The 19387-nt window shown below is 40.4% G+C and overlaps 1 protein-coding gene across 1 annotated transcript in view; it reads right to left on the bottom strand.

Moving 5' to 3' along the window:
- The window catches only part of ADAMTSL3 (ADAMTS like 3), a 730739-nt gene that overhangs the window by 307372 nt on the left and 403980 nt on the right, over nt 1–19387 (bottom strand). Inside the window, exon 6 of the mRNA XM_082255626.1 lies at nt 11565–11801. Within this exon, the coding sequence (XP_082111752.1) occupies nt 11565–11801 (237 nt within the window). The remainder of the gene's footprint in view (nt 1–11564; nt 11802–19387) is intronic.

Raw genomic sequence — 19387 nt, 5'->3', positions numbered from 1 at the left:
TGAAATGCATGCCTGGGCTACCTAGGAGGGGTCTGCTATTTACACTGATAAACAAACTGTAGTACAGCCCCGTAATTATGTTCCTTTTACCCAGACATTACGGGGCCAGAATATAATTGATAATCTTCCATGACAGGTCATTCCTTTATCTCGCCCTCTACTTCAAAGACTGTCCCTTTAGATATGTAATGAAGTTGGTTGGCTGTCCAAGGATGGACAATTTGGCCCAGGAGATGACCTAGCATGATTAATCCCCACCCAAAGAGGAGGGCTATCGAGAGGCTGAGTTATGCTAAATATAGGGTATGGGGCAATTTGCCCAATCCTGAATAATATACGCCCAAAGGGAGGAGAAGGGTAAGATTGCTACACCAATCAGAATGGCTCTGAGCAAGGCGAGACGGGTCTATATTAATATAGGTGAGGAGAGAGATCACTCTCTTGCAAGCAGACTAGGATGAAGATACTGGGGATGGTAAATATAGACTATACCTCTCACACTTAGAATGTATACATGCTTTTTCTCTTTAGTGTTTGAATACACACTGCAGGCACCATGCCTGAAGTGAAAAGGTAACAAGTCCATTCTCAATATGTACATGGTATTGTAAATAGGGCTATTGTGGGTGATTTGTAAATAACATTGAATGCCAAGGTATCTGTACTAACAATGTGTTGTAAATACTGTTTAGTGTGTAATTTGCATATATATATATATATATATATATATATATATATATATATATTATGTACCCTTTCAATAAATGTGTATTGCTGATTGAACTACCTCTTTTGTGTAAAGATCTCTCTGGATCTAGATGTGTATAGGTGCATGATACTACAATAATTGGGGTGTATGCACAGGTACACATAACAAAAGGCAACAGAATGGGTAGAGCAGAACACAATGACTTAAGTCAGTCGAAAACATACAGTAAACATCAGCAATAGGACTACAAAGACAGCTCAGCAAAACATATTATATATAACATGACAAATTCCAAGTCAGATGATTAAAACAAAGCCGGGAAGATATAATGGTAAATAACTCCAAAAGTTCCAGCCTATATGGAAAGGTCCTAATGTAATATTGCAAACCTGTGGGATATAGAGTAAAGAATACCATGGTCAAAATAGATTCCCCAGCGGGCAATTACCCCAAAAAGAGGGGGAATACGGTCTACCAAACGCGATCATATACTTAGCAGCAAGAAGTCTGCAAGAAGGAAGTTTTCAAACTAAAATGTGTAAATAAACAAAAAGAAAACAACGTACTACTGATAGAGATGGGGAAAATATCTGGAAAAGGGGGAGGGGAAGCACATACGGAGGAAAGAAACAAGGACTTACAGAGACTTGAAGGACCATAGCAATGGATTGGATTCTCTCACCCGAGGCCTCTCAGCAGCCCTTAGAAGAGTGATCACTACTTACCTCATTTAACCCCACCACCATAGAAGAGGTTGCTAAACTACTTGCTAATGTCCACTTAACCACCTGCCCTCTGGATCCTGTTCCCTCGCAAATGCTACGTTCACCCTCTGGTCCTATTCTATGCTCTCTAACCCACATCTTCAATCTCTCCCTCTCTTCTGGCATCTTCCCCAAATCTCTAAAACATGCACTAGTCAGCCCCATACTTAAAAAGCCCTCACTGGACCCAACCAATCTTAACAACCTACGTCCTATTTCCTTACTCCCCTTTTTATCCAAACTCCTTGAATGTCTGGTCTACAACCGACTGTGCGACGACCTTGTCGAGAATAGCCTCCTTGATCCCCTTCAGTCTGGATTTTGGCCTCAACACTCCACTGAAACTGCTCTCCTAAAACTGACAAACGATCTACTAATGGCCAAAACCAATGGACACTATTCTGTACTCCTCCTCCTGGACCTTTCTGTTGCCTTTGATACGGTTGACCACCCCCTCCTCCTCAAAAAACTCCATGCCTTTGGTCTCTGTGACTGTACTCTTCACTGGTTATCTTCCTACTTATCCAACCGTACCTTTAGCGTTACTTACAATTCCCCTTCCTCCTCTCCTCTTCCTTTCTCTGTTGGGGTCCCCCAAGGCTCTGTTCTTGGACCCCTCCTATTTTCAATCTACACCTCCTCTCTGGGTCAGCTGATAGCCTCCCACGGCTTCCAATACCATCTCTACGCTGAAGATACACAAATCTATTTATCCACCCCTCAGCTCTCTCCCTCAGTCTCCGCACGTATCACTAATTTACTATCTGATATATCGGTCAGGATGTCACACCACTTCCTCAAACTCAATCCCTCCAAAACCGAGCTAATAATTTTTCCTCCACCACGTGCCCCTTCCCCTGATCTCTCTGTCAATATTGATGGAATTACTAACAGCCCATCCCCGCATGCCAAGGTCCTAGGTGTTGTGCTGGACTCTGAACTCTCCTTCAAGGCCCACATCCAATCGCTGTCCAAATCTTGCCGCCTTAACCTCCACAACATCTCCAAAATACGCCCCTTTCTAACCAAAGACACAACAAAGCTCCTAGTTCACTCCCTGGTCATCTCGCACCTCAACTACTGCAATTTCCTTCTCATTGGCTTACCTCTACACAGGCTATCCCCCCTTCAATCCATCATAAATGCTGCCACCAGACTCATCCATCTTACCAATCCCTCAGTGTCCGCCGCTCCTCTCTGTCAAGCCCTCCACTGGCTTCCGCTCACCCAACGAATCAAATTCAAAATACTAACAACATCTTACAAAGCCATCCACAGCTTAGCCCCCAACTACATCACTAGCCTAGTCTCAAAATACCAACCTAATCACTCTCTTCGTTCCTCTCTAAACCTCCTGCTCTCTAACTCCCTCATCACCTCCTCCCATGCTCGCCTCCAGGACTTTACCAGAGCCTCTCCAATCCTGTGGAACTCCTTACCCCAATCTGTCCGATTATCTCCTACTCTATTAGCTTTTAGGCGATCTCTGAAAACCCTCCTCTTCAGGGAAGCCTATCCTACCCACACCTAACAACTCTACCTCCATTTTATCCATCTGCCCATCCCCCTCGGTTACTGCCTTTTGTTTCACTTGACCCTCCCTTCTAGAGTGTAAGCTCTAACGAGCAGGGCCCTCTGATTCCTCCTGTATTGAATTGTACTGTAACTGTATTGTCTTCCCCCACACTGTAAAGCGCTGCGCAAACTGTTGGCGCTATATAAATCCTGTATAATAATAATAATTATAATAATAATAATCAGCCATGTTGGGAGACCTCCTGTATATAGGCATCCATGAAAACGAAGTACTGCCATGGACTCCAGGTGTCACAAAAGGACTCCTCCCGATTATGAAGGGTAGCCGTAAGGTCTTCCATGTCCCTAACTTTGTTAATTTTAGAGAACCAAAGAGACTTTAAAGGCGGGTGCACAGACCTCCAACACAGAGGAATACATGCCTTGGCCACATTTAAAAGCTGGATGGTAAGAGAGGTCTTGTATATTTTGATGGGCCATTGTGTGACGTGCAGAAAGCATGCGGCAGGGTTGTTTGTCAGGTTGACATTAGTCAGGTGTTTGATAGTACTGGTCGCTGCTTGCCAGAAAGGTTTACGTTTCGGGCATTCCCAGAAAATGTGCAACATGGTGCCTCGGCTGGCATTGCACCGCCAACACAAATCAGGCACCTGTGGAAAAAAACGGTGTAGGGTTGTGGGCACCCTGTAGCATCCTTAAGAAAATCTTATAACTGGTCTCCTGGACCTTCGTAGCTATTAAGGATTTCTGCGCAAAGTGGAGGATTTTCTCTTTTTGAGAGTCTGTAAATTGCGTAGCAAGGTCGGATTCCCACTGAGAGAGAAAGGTAGGGGTAAAATCAGATGCTGGTCGAATCAGGGCAGCATAGATGATAGAGAGACTATGGTGGGTCAGTTCCCTGCTATGGCACATACATTCCAGTTCCATAAGCTGACCTGGTAGATGAGAGCATTTACGGAGAAAGTGCCGGAGCTGAAGACCGCTCCAAAAGTCTAAGGGAGGGTCTAAGGGAGGGTCTGCAGCAGAAGAAATTGCAGCTGGGGAGAGTTTACCATCCGACCCCAAGAAGTCCCAGAGATGGAGATGGCCCCGGAGACCAGATAGAGAAACTGAGGGCTCTGGAGACCAGGTTTGAATTCTGGATTGCCTGGAATAGGGTTTATGGGAGAGGGTAATGGGGAGATCAATGTGCAATGCAATGGAAAGCCTCCCTGGACACCTGTAATGTGTTTTCTAAGGTAGGATGATTACTAAGCACCTTTGGCAGTGTCGAGGCAACCCACGGCAAACTCTTTGCCGTGTTGCCTGAATCCTCCAACTCCATGGCCACCCAATGCTTTGCCTCAGTATGGCAATGCCAGTCAACCAACCTAGTGAGATGAGCCGCTCTATAGTAGCCCCAAATATCAGGTAAGCCCACACCACCCTGAAGTTTGGGAAGATGGAGAAACTCTCGGAACATGGAGTTTACGTGTTTGAAATAAGAGAGCATGAACTCCTCCCTTTGGAGCCTGGGCCGCAGGACAGTATTGCAACATGATAACCACCCCAAACACACCTCCAAGATGACCACTGCCTTGCTAAAGAAGCTGAGGGTAAAGGTGATGGACTGGCCAAGCATGTCTCCAGACCTAAACCCTATTGAGTATCTGTGGGACATCTTCGAATGGAAGGTGGAGCTTGCAAGGTCTCTAACATCCACCAGTTTGGTGATGTTGTCATGGAGGAGTGGAAGAGGACTCCAGTGGCAACCTGTAAAGCTCTGGTGAACTCCATGCCCAAGAGGGTTAAGGCAGTGCTGGAAAATAATGGTGGCCACACAAAACATTGACACTTTGGGCCCAATTTAGATATTTTCACTTAGGGATGTACTCACTTTTGTTGCCAGCAGTTTAGACATTAATGGCTGTGTGTTGAGTTATTTTGAGGGGACAGAAAATTTACACTGTTACAAGCTGTACACTCACTACTTTACATTGTAGCAAAGTGTCATTTCTTCAGTGTTGTCACATGAAAAGATATAATAAAATATTTGTGAGGGATGTACTCACTTTTGTGAGATACTGTAGATATGTATATATCTTTTTCAGATACACATTTGATACATCACAATGATTCCCACTACAAATTCTCTAAAGAATCTGTAGTAGAAATAATTTTTTGTCTACTTTGATGCTGTCTCTGATTAAAACCTGAAGCAGAATAGCAAGTAGAGGTTTACACATTTTAAGCAGTTTTTTTTTCTATAATTTAAATAAATGCATTGTTTTACAAATAAACATGTAATAAAGATTGCACAGATGACTCAGACTTCACATAGCATTACGAGTTTACTAGAGAGAGCTATAGAGTAAAGCAGAAGCAACTTACCTTTGGACTCACAGCACTCAGCCCTATCCAAACAGAGCAAAGAAGGAAGAGAAGGGGAGGAGTCACTGATCTGACCCATTTATGTGTGTGTGTAAATTTCAGCTTTAACTTTAAACAGCTGGTTTTTTCAACATAGCAGATACAAATAAACATGTAAAAAGTGGTTTAGAGCGCCATCTGCTGGCTGGAACTCAGAACATGAAATAAGCATATGCAGACTCCAGAGTGAACAACAAACCAGCCACAGTATTCACCCCTTTGTTTCTTTGTTGATTATAAGTATAGCTATTTGTGTAAATCAGTTTTATGCTGTAGATGGAAAATATATGAAATGTAAAGGTTTACCTTTTGTATACTTTAAAGATTAACTACTTACCGAACACCCCATGCAAATATACTGCGGCAGGGCGGCTTGGCTACTCAAAATCATGTAGATCTACGTGAGTTTGTGAACGCGGTCTCGGCAGTGCGCGCGCGCCACCAGAGCTGTGCTCCTGCTGTGTTTAGACACAGCGGGAGACGGGCTGCGGGAGGACCAGCGGCGATTGCTGTCGGCCTCCTCCGATCGTCAGAGAAAGTGACAGAAGACCCTCCTGCTTATGTAAACAAAGCAGGTGGGTCTTCTGTCATACAGACAGAGAGAGATCTGAAACTTTGATCTCTCTGTGCCTGCCACAGAGCCCTTCCCCCACACAGTGAGTAAGCACCAACAGGCATACATTAACCCCTTTTATCACCCCCAGTGTTAACCCCTTCCCTGCCAGTGTCGTTTATACAGTAACAGTGCATATTATTTAGCACTGATTACTGTATTAAAGTCACTGGTCCCCAAAAAGTGTCATAAATGTTGGTTAGGGGTCCTATCTGTCCGCTGCAATGTCGCAATCCCGCTAAAAATCGCTGATCACCACCATTACTAATAAAAACAAGTCCAAAAATCTATCCTGTAGTTTGTAAACGCTATAACTTTTGCGCAAACCAATTAAAATACGCTTTTTGGGATTTTTTTTTTACCGAAAAAATATGTAGCAGAATACAAATTGGCCTAAACTGATAAAAACATTAGATTTTTTTAAATTTTTTATTGGGAATGTTAAAAAGTATGATGTTTTTTTTTCAAAATTGACGCTCTTTTTTTGTTTATATCGCAAAATCTAAAAACCGCAGAGGGGATCAAATACCACCAAAAGAAGGACATCAATTGTATTTGGGTACAGTGTCGCACGACAGCGCAATTTGTCGTTAAAGTAACGCAGTGCCGAATCGCAAAAATGGCCTGGTCATTAAGGGGGTAAACCCTTCCGGAGCTGAAGTGGTTTAATAATCCAAAATAAAAAAAAATATATTCATATTCAATATTTAATATTTACCTGACCTAAAAGATGTTGAAACGTTACACGTTTATATTTTAAGCCTCAATTATTAAGAAAAACAATAAAAAATAAATAAATAAATAAAATAAAAAACAATAAAAAAAATAAAATAAAAAAAAAATTAAAAAAAAACAATTATACTCCCTTTACTTATTGCATTCAAAGTTATTGAGACTGCTGGCAATATCACATATCATTTTTCCAATTCATTTCATGAACATTTATATATCTCCTAGAATCAGATCTTCTTTATACAGCTTCAAATCATTCAGTATATATACCACCATTTTACTGCCTAGTTTTCTGATTAAAGCTGAAAAAGAGTCTGTCATATTTTCCACTCCTAGGAAAAAAAAAAGCCCTGATGTCAGGGAGATGATTGAGAATTGCTTTTTCAAGCGGTGTCAGTTTTATGGTCCATTTAATTGGCTGATATCACCATACTCGTGTATTTGCTGACAAAGTTACACCAGACACGAGCGCCAATGTTGAAATGGAAACCCCCTTCCCTTCTGCAGTTTTTTTTTTTGGCTAATGTAAAGTACATAAAATTTTTGGCTAGAAATGACAGAAAAGCATACAAAAGAAAAATGCTCACATTCCCTCCAGTTTGCATTGGTACATGTAACTGACGCTTTCATTTTTAACTGATAAGTCTGCAGTAATGATGCATTAAACAGTTCACACTTTACATTTGATGCTTGGAGTAAAAGAAAAACATCAATCAGACTAATGTGGAATTTTAGAAGCTAGCCGAATATAAATTAGCAACGTTTTATGTGGAACTATATGAAAATGTGAAGCTTAGGCATTTTCACATTTTCAGCTAAGCCTCTGTGCCACTGGAAGTACTTATTGGTCTTTGCTTCTGTATCTTTGGCATACACAAAGGAGATGACAGTTCTCAAAGATGATAAAAATAATAAGGGAAACTAGTGCCTATGAGTGCCTAGGAGAGCCTAGGGGAGCCTTTTCACAAATAAGGATAACCTATCAAAAATGCAGCCAATCAACCATAGCAGTGCTATGTGTGCAATTATTAAAAAATAGAATTAGCGCAATTCCCGTAGATTAGTCTATTTTATGTCTAATCAATGTGGTTTAAATATTAAATCCTAATAATAACATTGTTTTTATGTCAAAATTGAAATTAAATTTAATTGGACAATAATAAAAAGTGCTGGTGCATGTGCAAACTGTGCAAATAAATATATCCAACTATAGTGAAAACATCTTATATCTTTCTCAATAACAGTTGTATAAATAATGTGTTGTCATTGAATTATTGATTTTTCACTAGATAACCTATATATATTTTTGATATATTCCCATTGATCAATTGAAGTCTTATACATTTATTTTTATATGCTTTTTTCAATTGCACTAGCACTTTGTGGTTAAATATTTATTGCACTAGCATAATTTAAAATTGAAGATCCATCTGGGCATCAAATATATTTTTTCTACAAATACACAACACATATTTACACAACTGTTATTGAGAAAGATATAAGATGTTTTCACTATAGTTGGATATATTTATTTGCACAGTTTGCACATGCACCAGCACTTTTTATTATTGTCCAATTAAATTTGCACAGTTTGCACTTGCACCAGCACGTTTTATTATTGTCCAATTAAATTTGCACAGTTTGCACTTGCACCAGCACTTTTTATTATTGTCCAATTAAATTTAATTTCAATTTTCACAAAAAAAAAACAATATTATTATTAGGATTTAATATTTAAACCACATTGATTAGACATAACAGAGACTAATCTACGGGAATTGCGCTAATTATATTTTTTAATAGTTCTCAAAGATGAACAAAGAAGTCAGTTCTTGTTGACATTTAAAATAATATTAAAGGCAATTTTATATATAAAAAAAAAAAAAAACATGTTATACTTACCTGCTCTGTGCAGTGGTTTTTGCACAGAGCAGCCCCGATCCTCTTCTTCTTGGGTCCTCCACCGGCATTTCTGGCTCCTTCCTCCAGAGCAAGCAGCTTGCAATAGGTGTACCCAAGCAGGTTCACTCCTGAGCTGCCGCTCTGCATGTCAATTCACACGGAGTCGTGGCTTGGCCTCACCCCCTCTCTGCCTCCTCATTGGCTTACTCGCTGTGATTGACAGTCAATGGCTCCCGCTGCAGTTTAAGCCAATAAGGAGGTAGAGTCCCCAAAAAGCCAAGGCTCTTGTGCATGTATCTGGATTGCGATCGGTCTCAGGTAAGTATTAGGAGGGGGCTGGGGGGCTGCTGCACAGAGAAGGTTTTTTCACCTTCATGCATAGAATCAGGGCCAGGACAAGGGGTGGGCAGTGTGGTATTATGTGAGGTGGGGGCTCCACAAGGAGATGGGGGGGGGGAATTTGTGTTAGAAGTGGGAATTTGAGGGGCAGCAGAGGGTAAGTATTGTTCTAGGAGGGGGGGTGCTAAGAGTAGTGATCTGGGGTGATTTGTGTTGGGAGGGGGGTGGGGGGGATGTGTACTAGAAGGGAAATTACAGCATGTAGGGGATTTGTGCTAGGAGGGGTGAATGTTCGCCCTGGGCTCTAGATGACATTGTTCCGGCACTGCATAGAATGTATGGAGGTAAAAAACTTTGAGCCTTTAGAACCAATTTAAAGGGTAACTCCACTTTCGTGGGGGAAAAAAATAGCAAATAAAGAAAAAATAATATAGTGTATACAATTTGGACACAAGTCATATTGTAAATGAATGCCATTAAAGGAGAAGTACAGGCAAAGCTCGTTTGACTGTACATCTTCTTTAGATCAGAGAAGTGCAGTTTGTCCTGCACTCCTGTGATCCATTTTCAGCAGCGAGCGGGCTGAAGTCTGCTCTCTGCTGACATCACAGAAGTCGGTCCAGGCACTTTGTCATCACAACAATGAAAGTCGGGATCTTCCAGGTGCCTGGACCAACACCCTGCAGCTCGCTGAGAGGCTGAGGGGATGGCTCCACCCCCTCCACAGCCCAGCGCTCCAGTGAGCGAGGAGGGGGCAGAGCGGAGAGCTGTGACTGGCAGTCAGCAGATCTCTGCTCGGGGAGCTTTCAGAACTGAGCGATCAGCGGAGTTTGATCGTTCGGTTATCAATGTAGAGGTGCCAGGGGACAGATGCAGCTTCAAACGGAGGCTGCATCCACCTAAGTAAGTAATAAAAAATAAATAAATCTAAAAAAATAAAGAAACCCCTTACATCTCTTTTAAAAATGGCCTTTCCTTTTCAATCTGTAGCTCTGTATTGTTCTGAAAATACAATGCAATAAGGATACCTGGAGCTGTTCTGTACACAGAATGTATACTGACCACACCCCAGAAACATAATTTCCTGCTTGTGTGATTGGCTCACCAATTTTCCCAGAAGTCTGCCTAAGATACAAGTCAGATTTCTGGCATCCCCTGCAAGAAAAATGTCATTTTTGGTGAGATACTCCCAAAAGGAAATCATGGCTAAAGGAATGTAGGCCCAGCAGCTTTCCTCATTAGTGCCCCTGCAGGTGCACAGCTGATTGATAATTAGGAAACTCTCCCATTAGACTCACTTTCCCACATGGATACCGACAAACACACAGGAATTTCTTCAGAATAACAAAAGGTAGGAATATGCAACACAGTTTGTTAAAAATCCTTGTAATGTACAGAGGTCACCCAGAGGGGAATGTTTTTTTCTCAACAAAAGTGGAGTTACGCTTTAAATAAGATTTGCACCATTTATATGCACTGTATGCAGCACACTGAACCATGACAACTTCATATAATGAACATCAGGTGCAGTAACCAACTCAGGGTACGGGCTTATATGATGAAGAGAGATGACACCGCTCAGGCTAGTCAAAGTCCACGATTCAAGGTGGGTGCTGAACCTCGGCTCGCCACCAGGAGAAGCATAAAAGAAGAAAATGGTCGCACACCACCACGGAATCCAATGAAGAAAAGTTCCTTTATTCACATAAGTGGTACAAGGTAAAGCAGGGTAGGACTGTCTGTGGTGGTATGCGACCATTTTCTTCTTTTATATGGGCTGATATGTATGGGCAGCACAGTGGCTAAAGAAGGGTACACACTATGAGAAAATCAGAAGAAAAATTCTTTACGGGCACGACTTTTCAATTTTGGTATTGTGTTTACACAATTTTCCACATTCAGACAAACAAAAATTTCCAAAGGGGCAAACTCCAAAATGTTTCGTACAGTTTTTGTATGAGAAAAATCAGAAAAGAAAGACTGCGCATGATCACAAACAATAAACAACAAAAACAAAAAAAAGTCTTTGTCATATGAGAAATTTAGTACATTATTTCCTTTCTTGGTTCTGACTTGCTGTGAAACAACAAGGAAAATTGGGTGATCATCCACCCAATTTTCTCTTAGTATGTACCAGCTGTTAGTGGTCAGCACTTCGGCCTAGAAGCATTAGCGTCACCGATTTGAATCCCAACTATGACACTACCTGCCCGGAGTTTGCATGTTCTCACTGTGCCTGGGTGGGTTTCCTCCAGGTATTCTGGTTTCCCCCCACTCACCAAAGACATGCTGGTAGGTTAAGTGTCTGCTGTCTAAATTGACCCTAATATGCGTATGTATGAATGTGAGTTAGGAACCTTGGATTGTAAGCTCCTTGAGGACAGGGACTGATTTGAATGTACAATATAGTTGTAAAGCACTGCATAAATTGACAGCACTATGTAAGTACCTGTAATAAATAAAGAATACAAATATTTGTAGAATGTAATCTGTGATCATAGCTACAAGAATAACTTTGCTAGATGCACACAATCCTGTATTCTAGAAATTAAAAACTTACCTGGCAAATACCACTGATGCACATATCTGGAGAGTCGGTGTTACACCGTGTACCATCTAGAACTTTTGGAGCAAGTTCCACAACTAAGTTTTTCCCCACCGCTTGACACTTCAGAGCACAGGGAGCTGTGGCATCATTATAGACCGGCTGCCATTCATAATACTGCCCTTGGTACTTGACATCATTGTGTGCCGAACACTGCTGGGCCCTGAAGTCTCCAACATCAGAAGGACAGTCCTGCAAAATAAAAGTGGAACTTTAGTCAGAAAATGAAGTCCTGCTAGATCACTTCAGGCTAGCCCCTTTTACAGGTATAACTATGTAAAACATTAAACATAAGTGCTTGAGGACACAAGCAAATGTGACATTTAGCAATCCTGACATTCCAGGAATGTAACAGTGTTTTGATACCCTTAAACTCGTTTAGTTCCCTCCTTTCTTATATCTTTTGCTTTTTCCTATTCTCTGCCTGTTCTACTATTGGTTTTACTGTACTTATAGCAATCTGTTGACGATCCTACTTGTTAAAGTCTCTAGGACGTGGTTTGGAGACTCTGTTTCCTATTTCTGTAGGGCTTTGATCGCAACTCTTACACATCTGAAGTTTGGGCCCTGTGCTTCATTCACCTAGGGTTGGTAGATGGCATACTTATAGGCTGTTCTCCTTTGGAGTTTTATTGTTTGGGTCACTATACGATTTTACAGTTGACACGTGGTGCGCCTCCTCCGAGACACAGTTTTCTCCCTTTTGGGGTGTCTTGGGTGAGGCTCCCTACTGTTTTGGGGGCTATCCCCTGCACTTACTAGATGGTGATCACCTTTTGTTCTCTTATAGTACATAGGTTTGTCTACCCTTCTCATGTCTTAACCCTAGAGGTTATAATAGCATTGATGGCTGGGTACCCACCTAACAATGTTGACCTACATTTTTCAACCATTATTTGTTGTAAAATGGCTTTCATTATTGCACCACGTCCATTGTTATTTGTCTTTGTTATTCTCTAATAAAAATTTATTGAAAGCAAACAAAAAAAAAACTGGTTTAGTTCCGCTTTATGATTTACTACTAATTAGGGGCTCTGGGCTTCAGCAAAATGGCAGCCTCCAGCAAGAAGAAACCAGAGCAATGCTGCAGGCAAGCTACAGTACACACTTATTTTGGTAGCATACTTATTAATGTGGAATGCATGTTCCTTGCTAAAGAACGTTATTTATTTTTTTGATCAAGTTGTTATTGGTAAAGTTAAAGTGTCACTAAACCCACAAAAGTAAAATCAATCTGTATATTCAGTAAAGCTTGCTTGTTATACTCACTGTGGAACCTAAGGGGTTAATCCTCTGCATTGTGTAAAAAGGCTGTTCGATCCTGTCTTCTCTGATCCCCCCTTCTGCCACAGTCCCTAAACCATCTCAGGATAGTACGGAGGCTAGGGGACAAGCTGAACATGCTCAGTTTGGGAGGGTATATGTGATCAGCACAGGGCCAATTAGCACTATCCAGACAGAGGGTCAGGGGTCCTGAATACATTAATAATAAGACAATCATAGGAGAATGAAAACTTCTCCTACAAGCTTTAACCAGACACTGATATAAGTCAGAGGACTGCTATATACTACTGATGAGGTATTTAGCAGTTTATATTTTCTAATATAATTGCATTTCCATGTTCTGTGTACTGTGGTAGACCAGATTGAATGAAGGCTCCTGGATTTAGTAACACTTAGCCATAAGAAATGTTTAAAAATGATCAAATACAAGAGGCTTCATTTACTCTGTTAACCACTTAAGCCCCGGAGGATTTTCCTGCTCAAAGATCAGGGCCTATTTTGCGATTCGGCACTGCGTGACTTTAATGGACAATTGCGCGGTCGTGCGACACTGTACCCAAATGAAATTGACGTCCTTTTTTTCCCCACAAACAGAGCTTTCTTTTGGTGGTATTTGATCACCTGTGCGATTTTTATTTTTTGCGCTATAAACAAAAAAATAGCGTAAATTTTGAAAAAATAACAATATTTTTCACATTTTTTTTATATGAAATTCCCCCAAAAAAATGTAAAATTTTTTTTTAACATTTTAGGTCAATTTGTTTTCTGCTACATATTTTTTGGTAAAAAAAAAAATCGCAATAAGCGTATTTTGATTGGTTTGCGCAAAAGTTATTGCATTTACTAACTAAGGGAAAGATTTATGTTATTTTTATTGTTTTGTTTTTAACTAGTAATGACGGCGATCTGCGATTTTTTTTTTGCGGGACTGCGACATTGCGGCGGACAGATCAGACCAGTGACATTACTACAGTAATCAGTGCTATACATATGCACTGTTACTGTAAAAATAACACTGGCAGGGAAGGGGTTAACTTTATTAGTGATCAAGGGGTTAAGTGTGACCCTAGGGGCCTGATTCTAACTGTAAAGGGGCGTGGCTTGTGACGTAACAACAGAGACATAGGATCCTACATAGCAGGATCGTGTAGTCTCTGAAGTTACATCAGGGAGAATGACAGACGGCTTTGTTTACATCAGCCGCCTGCCTTTCTCCCTCTCCAGCAGGAGATCGCGAGTGACCGGTGGACATCGGAGCCACCAGTCACTCGCGCGGGGATGTGCAGGAACGAGCGGGGGCGGGAGCGCGCCTCCGGCGGCGCGCGCTCGCCCCCTGGAGGCTCCTGGGCGAGCGACGTAGCCCTATACTGTTTTGCCCAGGAGAGCCAGACTGCTGCACGACTATTTAATGTGGCTAAGAAAAAAAAAAAAATATATATATATATATATATATATATATAGTGTGTGTGTGTATATATATATATATATATATATATATATATAGTGTATATATATATATATATATATATATATATATATATATATATATATATATATATATATATATATATATACATACACACAATGCCCTGCCAAAAAAAAGTTGCCACCTGGATTTAACTAAGCAGCTAAGTAAACTCAGCATGTAGTACCTCTCCTATTGGATAGTTACTGCATGTGCCCAAACAATGAGGTCAGCTGACTACCTGAATATATTGAATGACCAGGTTATTCCGTCAATGGATTTTTTCTTCCCTGATGGCACGGCCATATTCCAAGATTACAATGCCAGGATTCATTGGGTTCAAATTGTGAAAGAGTGGTTCAGGGAGCATGAGACATCATTTTCACACATGGATTGGCCACCACTGAGTCCAGAACCTAACCCCATTGAGAATCTTTGGGATGTGCTGGAGAAGGCTTTGCGCAGTGGTCCGACTCTCCCATCATATGGTGAAAAACGAATGCAACACTGGACAGAAATAAATCTTGTGACATTGCAGAAGCTTATTGAAACAATGCCACAATGAATGTGTACCGTGATCAAAGCTAAAGGTGGTCCAAAGAAATATTAAAGTGTGTGACCTTTTTTTTTTTTTGGTAGCAACTTTTTTTTGGGCTGGGCAGTGTGTATATATATATACAGTATCTCACAAAAGTGAGTACATCTCTCACATTTTTGTAAACATTTTATTATATCTTTTTATGTGACAACACTGAAGAAATGACACTTTGCTACAATGTAAAGTAGTGAGTGTACAGCTTGTATAACAGTGTATATTTGCTGTCCCCTCAAAATAACTCAACACACAGGCATTAATGTCTAAACCTCTGGTAACAAAAGTGAGTACACCCCTAAGACAAAATGTCCAAATTGGGCCCAATTAGCCATTTTCCCTTCCCTGTGTCATGTGACTCGTTAGTGTTACAAGGTCTCAGGTGTGAATGGGGAGCAGGTGTGGTAAATTTGGTGTTAGCGCTCTCACTTTTGTGAGATACTGTATATACTGTATATATAGTATCATCTCAGGCAAGAAAATGGGTAATGTCATATAGAACTTTGTCTACAGAAGGCATTAAAATGGAAACCTAAAGCATATTTTAGAAATGTGTAGGCTGAGACAGGTTTAGCTGTCTTTCTAGCAGATTAAAAGTCAATCAGTCAGCTACCACTAAGATATGAAACTACGATTTTTTACTTGTGTGGTTTTTTTTAGTCACCATTCAATCATCATGAAATGAGTTGAAAAATGGTTTGTGAAAACAAGTTAGAGGTCAAACAAAAAAAGCTGGTTGTTGCTTTTAACATGTAAAATATAACTCTAAGTACATAATAATAGTGTACAGAAATTGGGTATTACTGTCGGTCAGATTCTGTTACAGGTTCTGTTGGAAGCGGTTTTAAAAACATGGACTAACCTTTAAGTAAATGAAGAAAAATGCATAGTAAAAACAAGAACTTAATGTACACGGCCAGGAACGTATTGATGTGCAGATCGGAATGACATTGGCCTTTCAGTAAGGTTAACATCTCAAAACAGGACTAGAGTGAAAGATGTTGTGTGCTGCCACAGAGATGCTTGACTCTTCAATAAATGTGCTAACATCTGGAATAAATAGACTTTGTTATTACTGTAACTGAGAATCATGATCGGGTAGATTTTACCCAAACCTGAAACTGGTAACTTTAGCTGAGTCCCAACATTAAATAGCTTTACCGTTTTGACCAATGTAATAATTCACCGAGCTTAATCCTGACAGGCTATTCTCAATAAAATGACACCTGTATCAACTAATTGAACAATGAAGACATTATAGGACTTTTTAAAGTCAATTAAAATTATACCAAGAATGTCTATCTATAAACATGCTACAAAGTTTTATCAAGTGCTATCAAGATGCCTATGCCAACATTAAAACCTCTTTGCAGAAGATATATTCTTAGAAAGGTACAAATAGCATTTTGACTGGCACTTGACACTGGCATTTGTTAACTGATATCACAAGTAATTAAAAAAAACGTGCTAAAGACTTTAAATACCAGAACCCTTGAGGACCATTTGATGAAATATGTTGAGGTTGAGCCAGACAGGCTGAGGTCACCTTGTACTGCACTTACTGCTGATGAGTATTTGGAATGTTTATGCTGATTGGCGCTATGGTATATTGGCACATGTGAGGTTTTTTTTCATCACTTTCAATTAAATAAATGTGGTTCCACTTTCATATATATCAATTCTTGGGAGAGATGGTTATATGTGAAAGGTGTAGTTTGTGACTGAGCCTGGAGGAGGGCATACTTATGTTAGCAAGTTGTATATGACCACTCAATCTTTTGGGGGTCATCTGCTTCCAGTAAGGGCTTTTTGATGGCCCTGTGGTGGTGTGTTTTCACTGGGAGGACTGTGCTTACAAAGGAGAACATGGAAGTTTCCCTAGAACTTCATGGGAATGTTTTGTGATTTTTGATTTAGGGTCCTTTCACACGGCCACTCCGTGTGTCCGCAAATCATCCCATCCGTTTGCGGATGATTTGCGGACATAATGTAAGTGAATGGCACTGCGGATGTCAGCGGAATACCATCCGCTGACACCCGATTTTCCTCCTTTCAGTTCTGTTCCGTTTTTACGAATGGAACAGAACCCCATTTTTTCTTCCGTGTAAAAAACGGAAAGGAAGGAAAATCGGATGTCAGCGGTGTCATCCGCTGACATCCGCAATGTCATAGACTTACATTATGTCCGCATATCATCCGCAAACGGATGGGATGATATGCGGGCACACGGAACGGATGACAGAAATGTCATCCGCTCCGTGGAAAAAAAAAACATGTATTTTTTAAATACAGTATGTTATACTATATGCTCTGAGTGGAATAATTCTAGACACTAATTTAATTTTTATTATGATCACATATCATTTATTTATTTAATAGAAATGGTGCTGTAAATTTTGTTTTAAATTTAAAAAAAATGTGTTTAGGTTGAAAAAAAAATGGATGTAATGAAAGATCATACTAGGTAATTTATTTTTGGACATTTTCTTAACTGAAAAAAAAATAATAATTTCCGGGAGTGGCTTTTGATTTTCCCATGCTCTTGTGATGAGAAAGAACTATTTATTGAAGATTTTTACAGTGGAAGTTGAATACAAAGAACATACAGATAGTGAAGTTGAACAAATCTAATATACGATTGGTTATCACTTGGAAAGCCAAAAGTTTACAAAGAATAAACAAATTTCATGAACATCTTATGTACGAGCAGGCAGTACATGATGTTTCACCTATCGGTCAAAGCGTTGTCCAACCCATCTGGACACTCCAATGGGAACAAACTGTGTCTCGGGGTGGGGGGACCGCGTCCAACCCATACTTTGTCTGCACTGCAGTAGAGTTTAATTACCGTAGTGTTTCGTGAAATAACGCTCATCAATAGGATAGGGATAAATACAATATGACTGCGTGCAACTTAAAGAGGGATTAAGGATTATAGGCTAGCGCTGAGGATTACAATTTTTTTTTTTTTTTTCTGATACCACTGTATAGTGGGCTGCTGCTGGTATAATGTATATATATATGGCATATATATAATATATATATGTTTTGCACAAAGACTGTCACTATTTAAGCACGTCTTTTATTGGAAGACTTTATTGATATTTATTATTTTCAAGTGATAAAAATTTGTATTTATTGTATTTTTATATTTTTATATATTGATTGGGATTTATGATGTAGGAATGTGTGTTTGAAGTTGAGCACTAGCACTTTACACAGATTATTTATACACCATTTATTGAGATTTATTTATGTATTTGCTTTGTTAGCAGCGCAGGTATACTTTTGCACTATACACTTTATAAAGAGGGATTGTCGATCGTTTTGGTATTTTGCGTAGATCAAGTGTAGAGGAAGGTAAAGATGTTGTGAAAGTGATGCGTAAGGGAATTACGTTTTCAGAAGTATGCGGGATAAGGAACACGATATTAGATGTGTCTGGGTTTAGGGGAGTGAGGGGATCTAAGAATTGGGGAAAGGAGTGGGGAGGAGAAAGGGTTAGGGGCGGGGTTACTGCCAGCTCTCTAGCCCCGCCTCTCAGGATCAGTTTCAACTATTTTTAGGTTAGGAGTATCGAGAAATCTGTTGTAGTTTTGAAGTGTTGGCACTGACCAAATTTTCCAAAATTTTGATGGGGTGTCCCTGGATTGGTGGATAAGTTCTTCCATGTCACCAATCCTCTGTATACAGAAAGAACAATTTATATAATAATGAATGTTAAAGCCAACCTTGCACCTTATCCCTATCTATGAGTCCCCTCCTCCAACCCCAAGAACGTTTCCCCAGATATTAGCAGAAAAAAATACTTCCAAACTTCCATGGTTTCCAGCCCACTCAGGTGCACAGGAGCATGACATTTGGGATCCTCAACTTTGCTAGGATCCTATAGAGAAACTGACATCACCAGTGCCTAGGCAAGTGGGCTGGAAAGAGAGAAAAGGAGGCGCAAACACCTGGTGCATTACCCTTGGACACCTTTAAAACTCACTTCATGCTCACAGACATGAAGAACATATATCGCATAGAATGAGTCCACCACGTGTGGAGGTATTCGTCCCTATCGTTGGACCGCTGATGCGTTTCGGGAGACACACTCCCTTCCTCAGAGCGTGTCTCCCAAAACTTGTCAGCGGTCCAACGATAGGGACTAATACCTCCACATGTGGTGGACTCATTCTATGCGATATATGTTCTTCATGTCTGTGAGTATGGTTTTGACTTTTTAATAAAAGTTTTAAAGGTGTCCAAGGGTAATGCACCAGGTGTTTGCGCCTCTTTTTCTCTCTTTCCTATGCACTTCTGATTGGAGTTCCCCATCTGAGGAGAGCAGCATGCCTGTTATTCCCATTGGAGTGAGCGCTTGGGTGTTAAAGTTGTTAAGTGGGCTGGAAGCTGGGGTCCCAAGGTAAGTATTTTGTACTCTCTTTCTTTCTG

This window comes from Pelophylax lessonae (genome assembly GCF_965119305.1).
Source record: "Pelophylax lessonae genome assembly, chromosome: 4".
NCBI lineage: Eukaryota > Metazoa > Chordata > Amphibia > Anura > Ranidae > Pelophylax > Pelophylax lessonae.
This window is presented reverse-complemented; position numbering and strand designations above follow the sequence as displayed.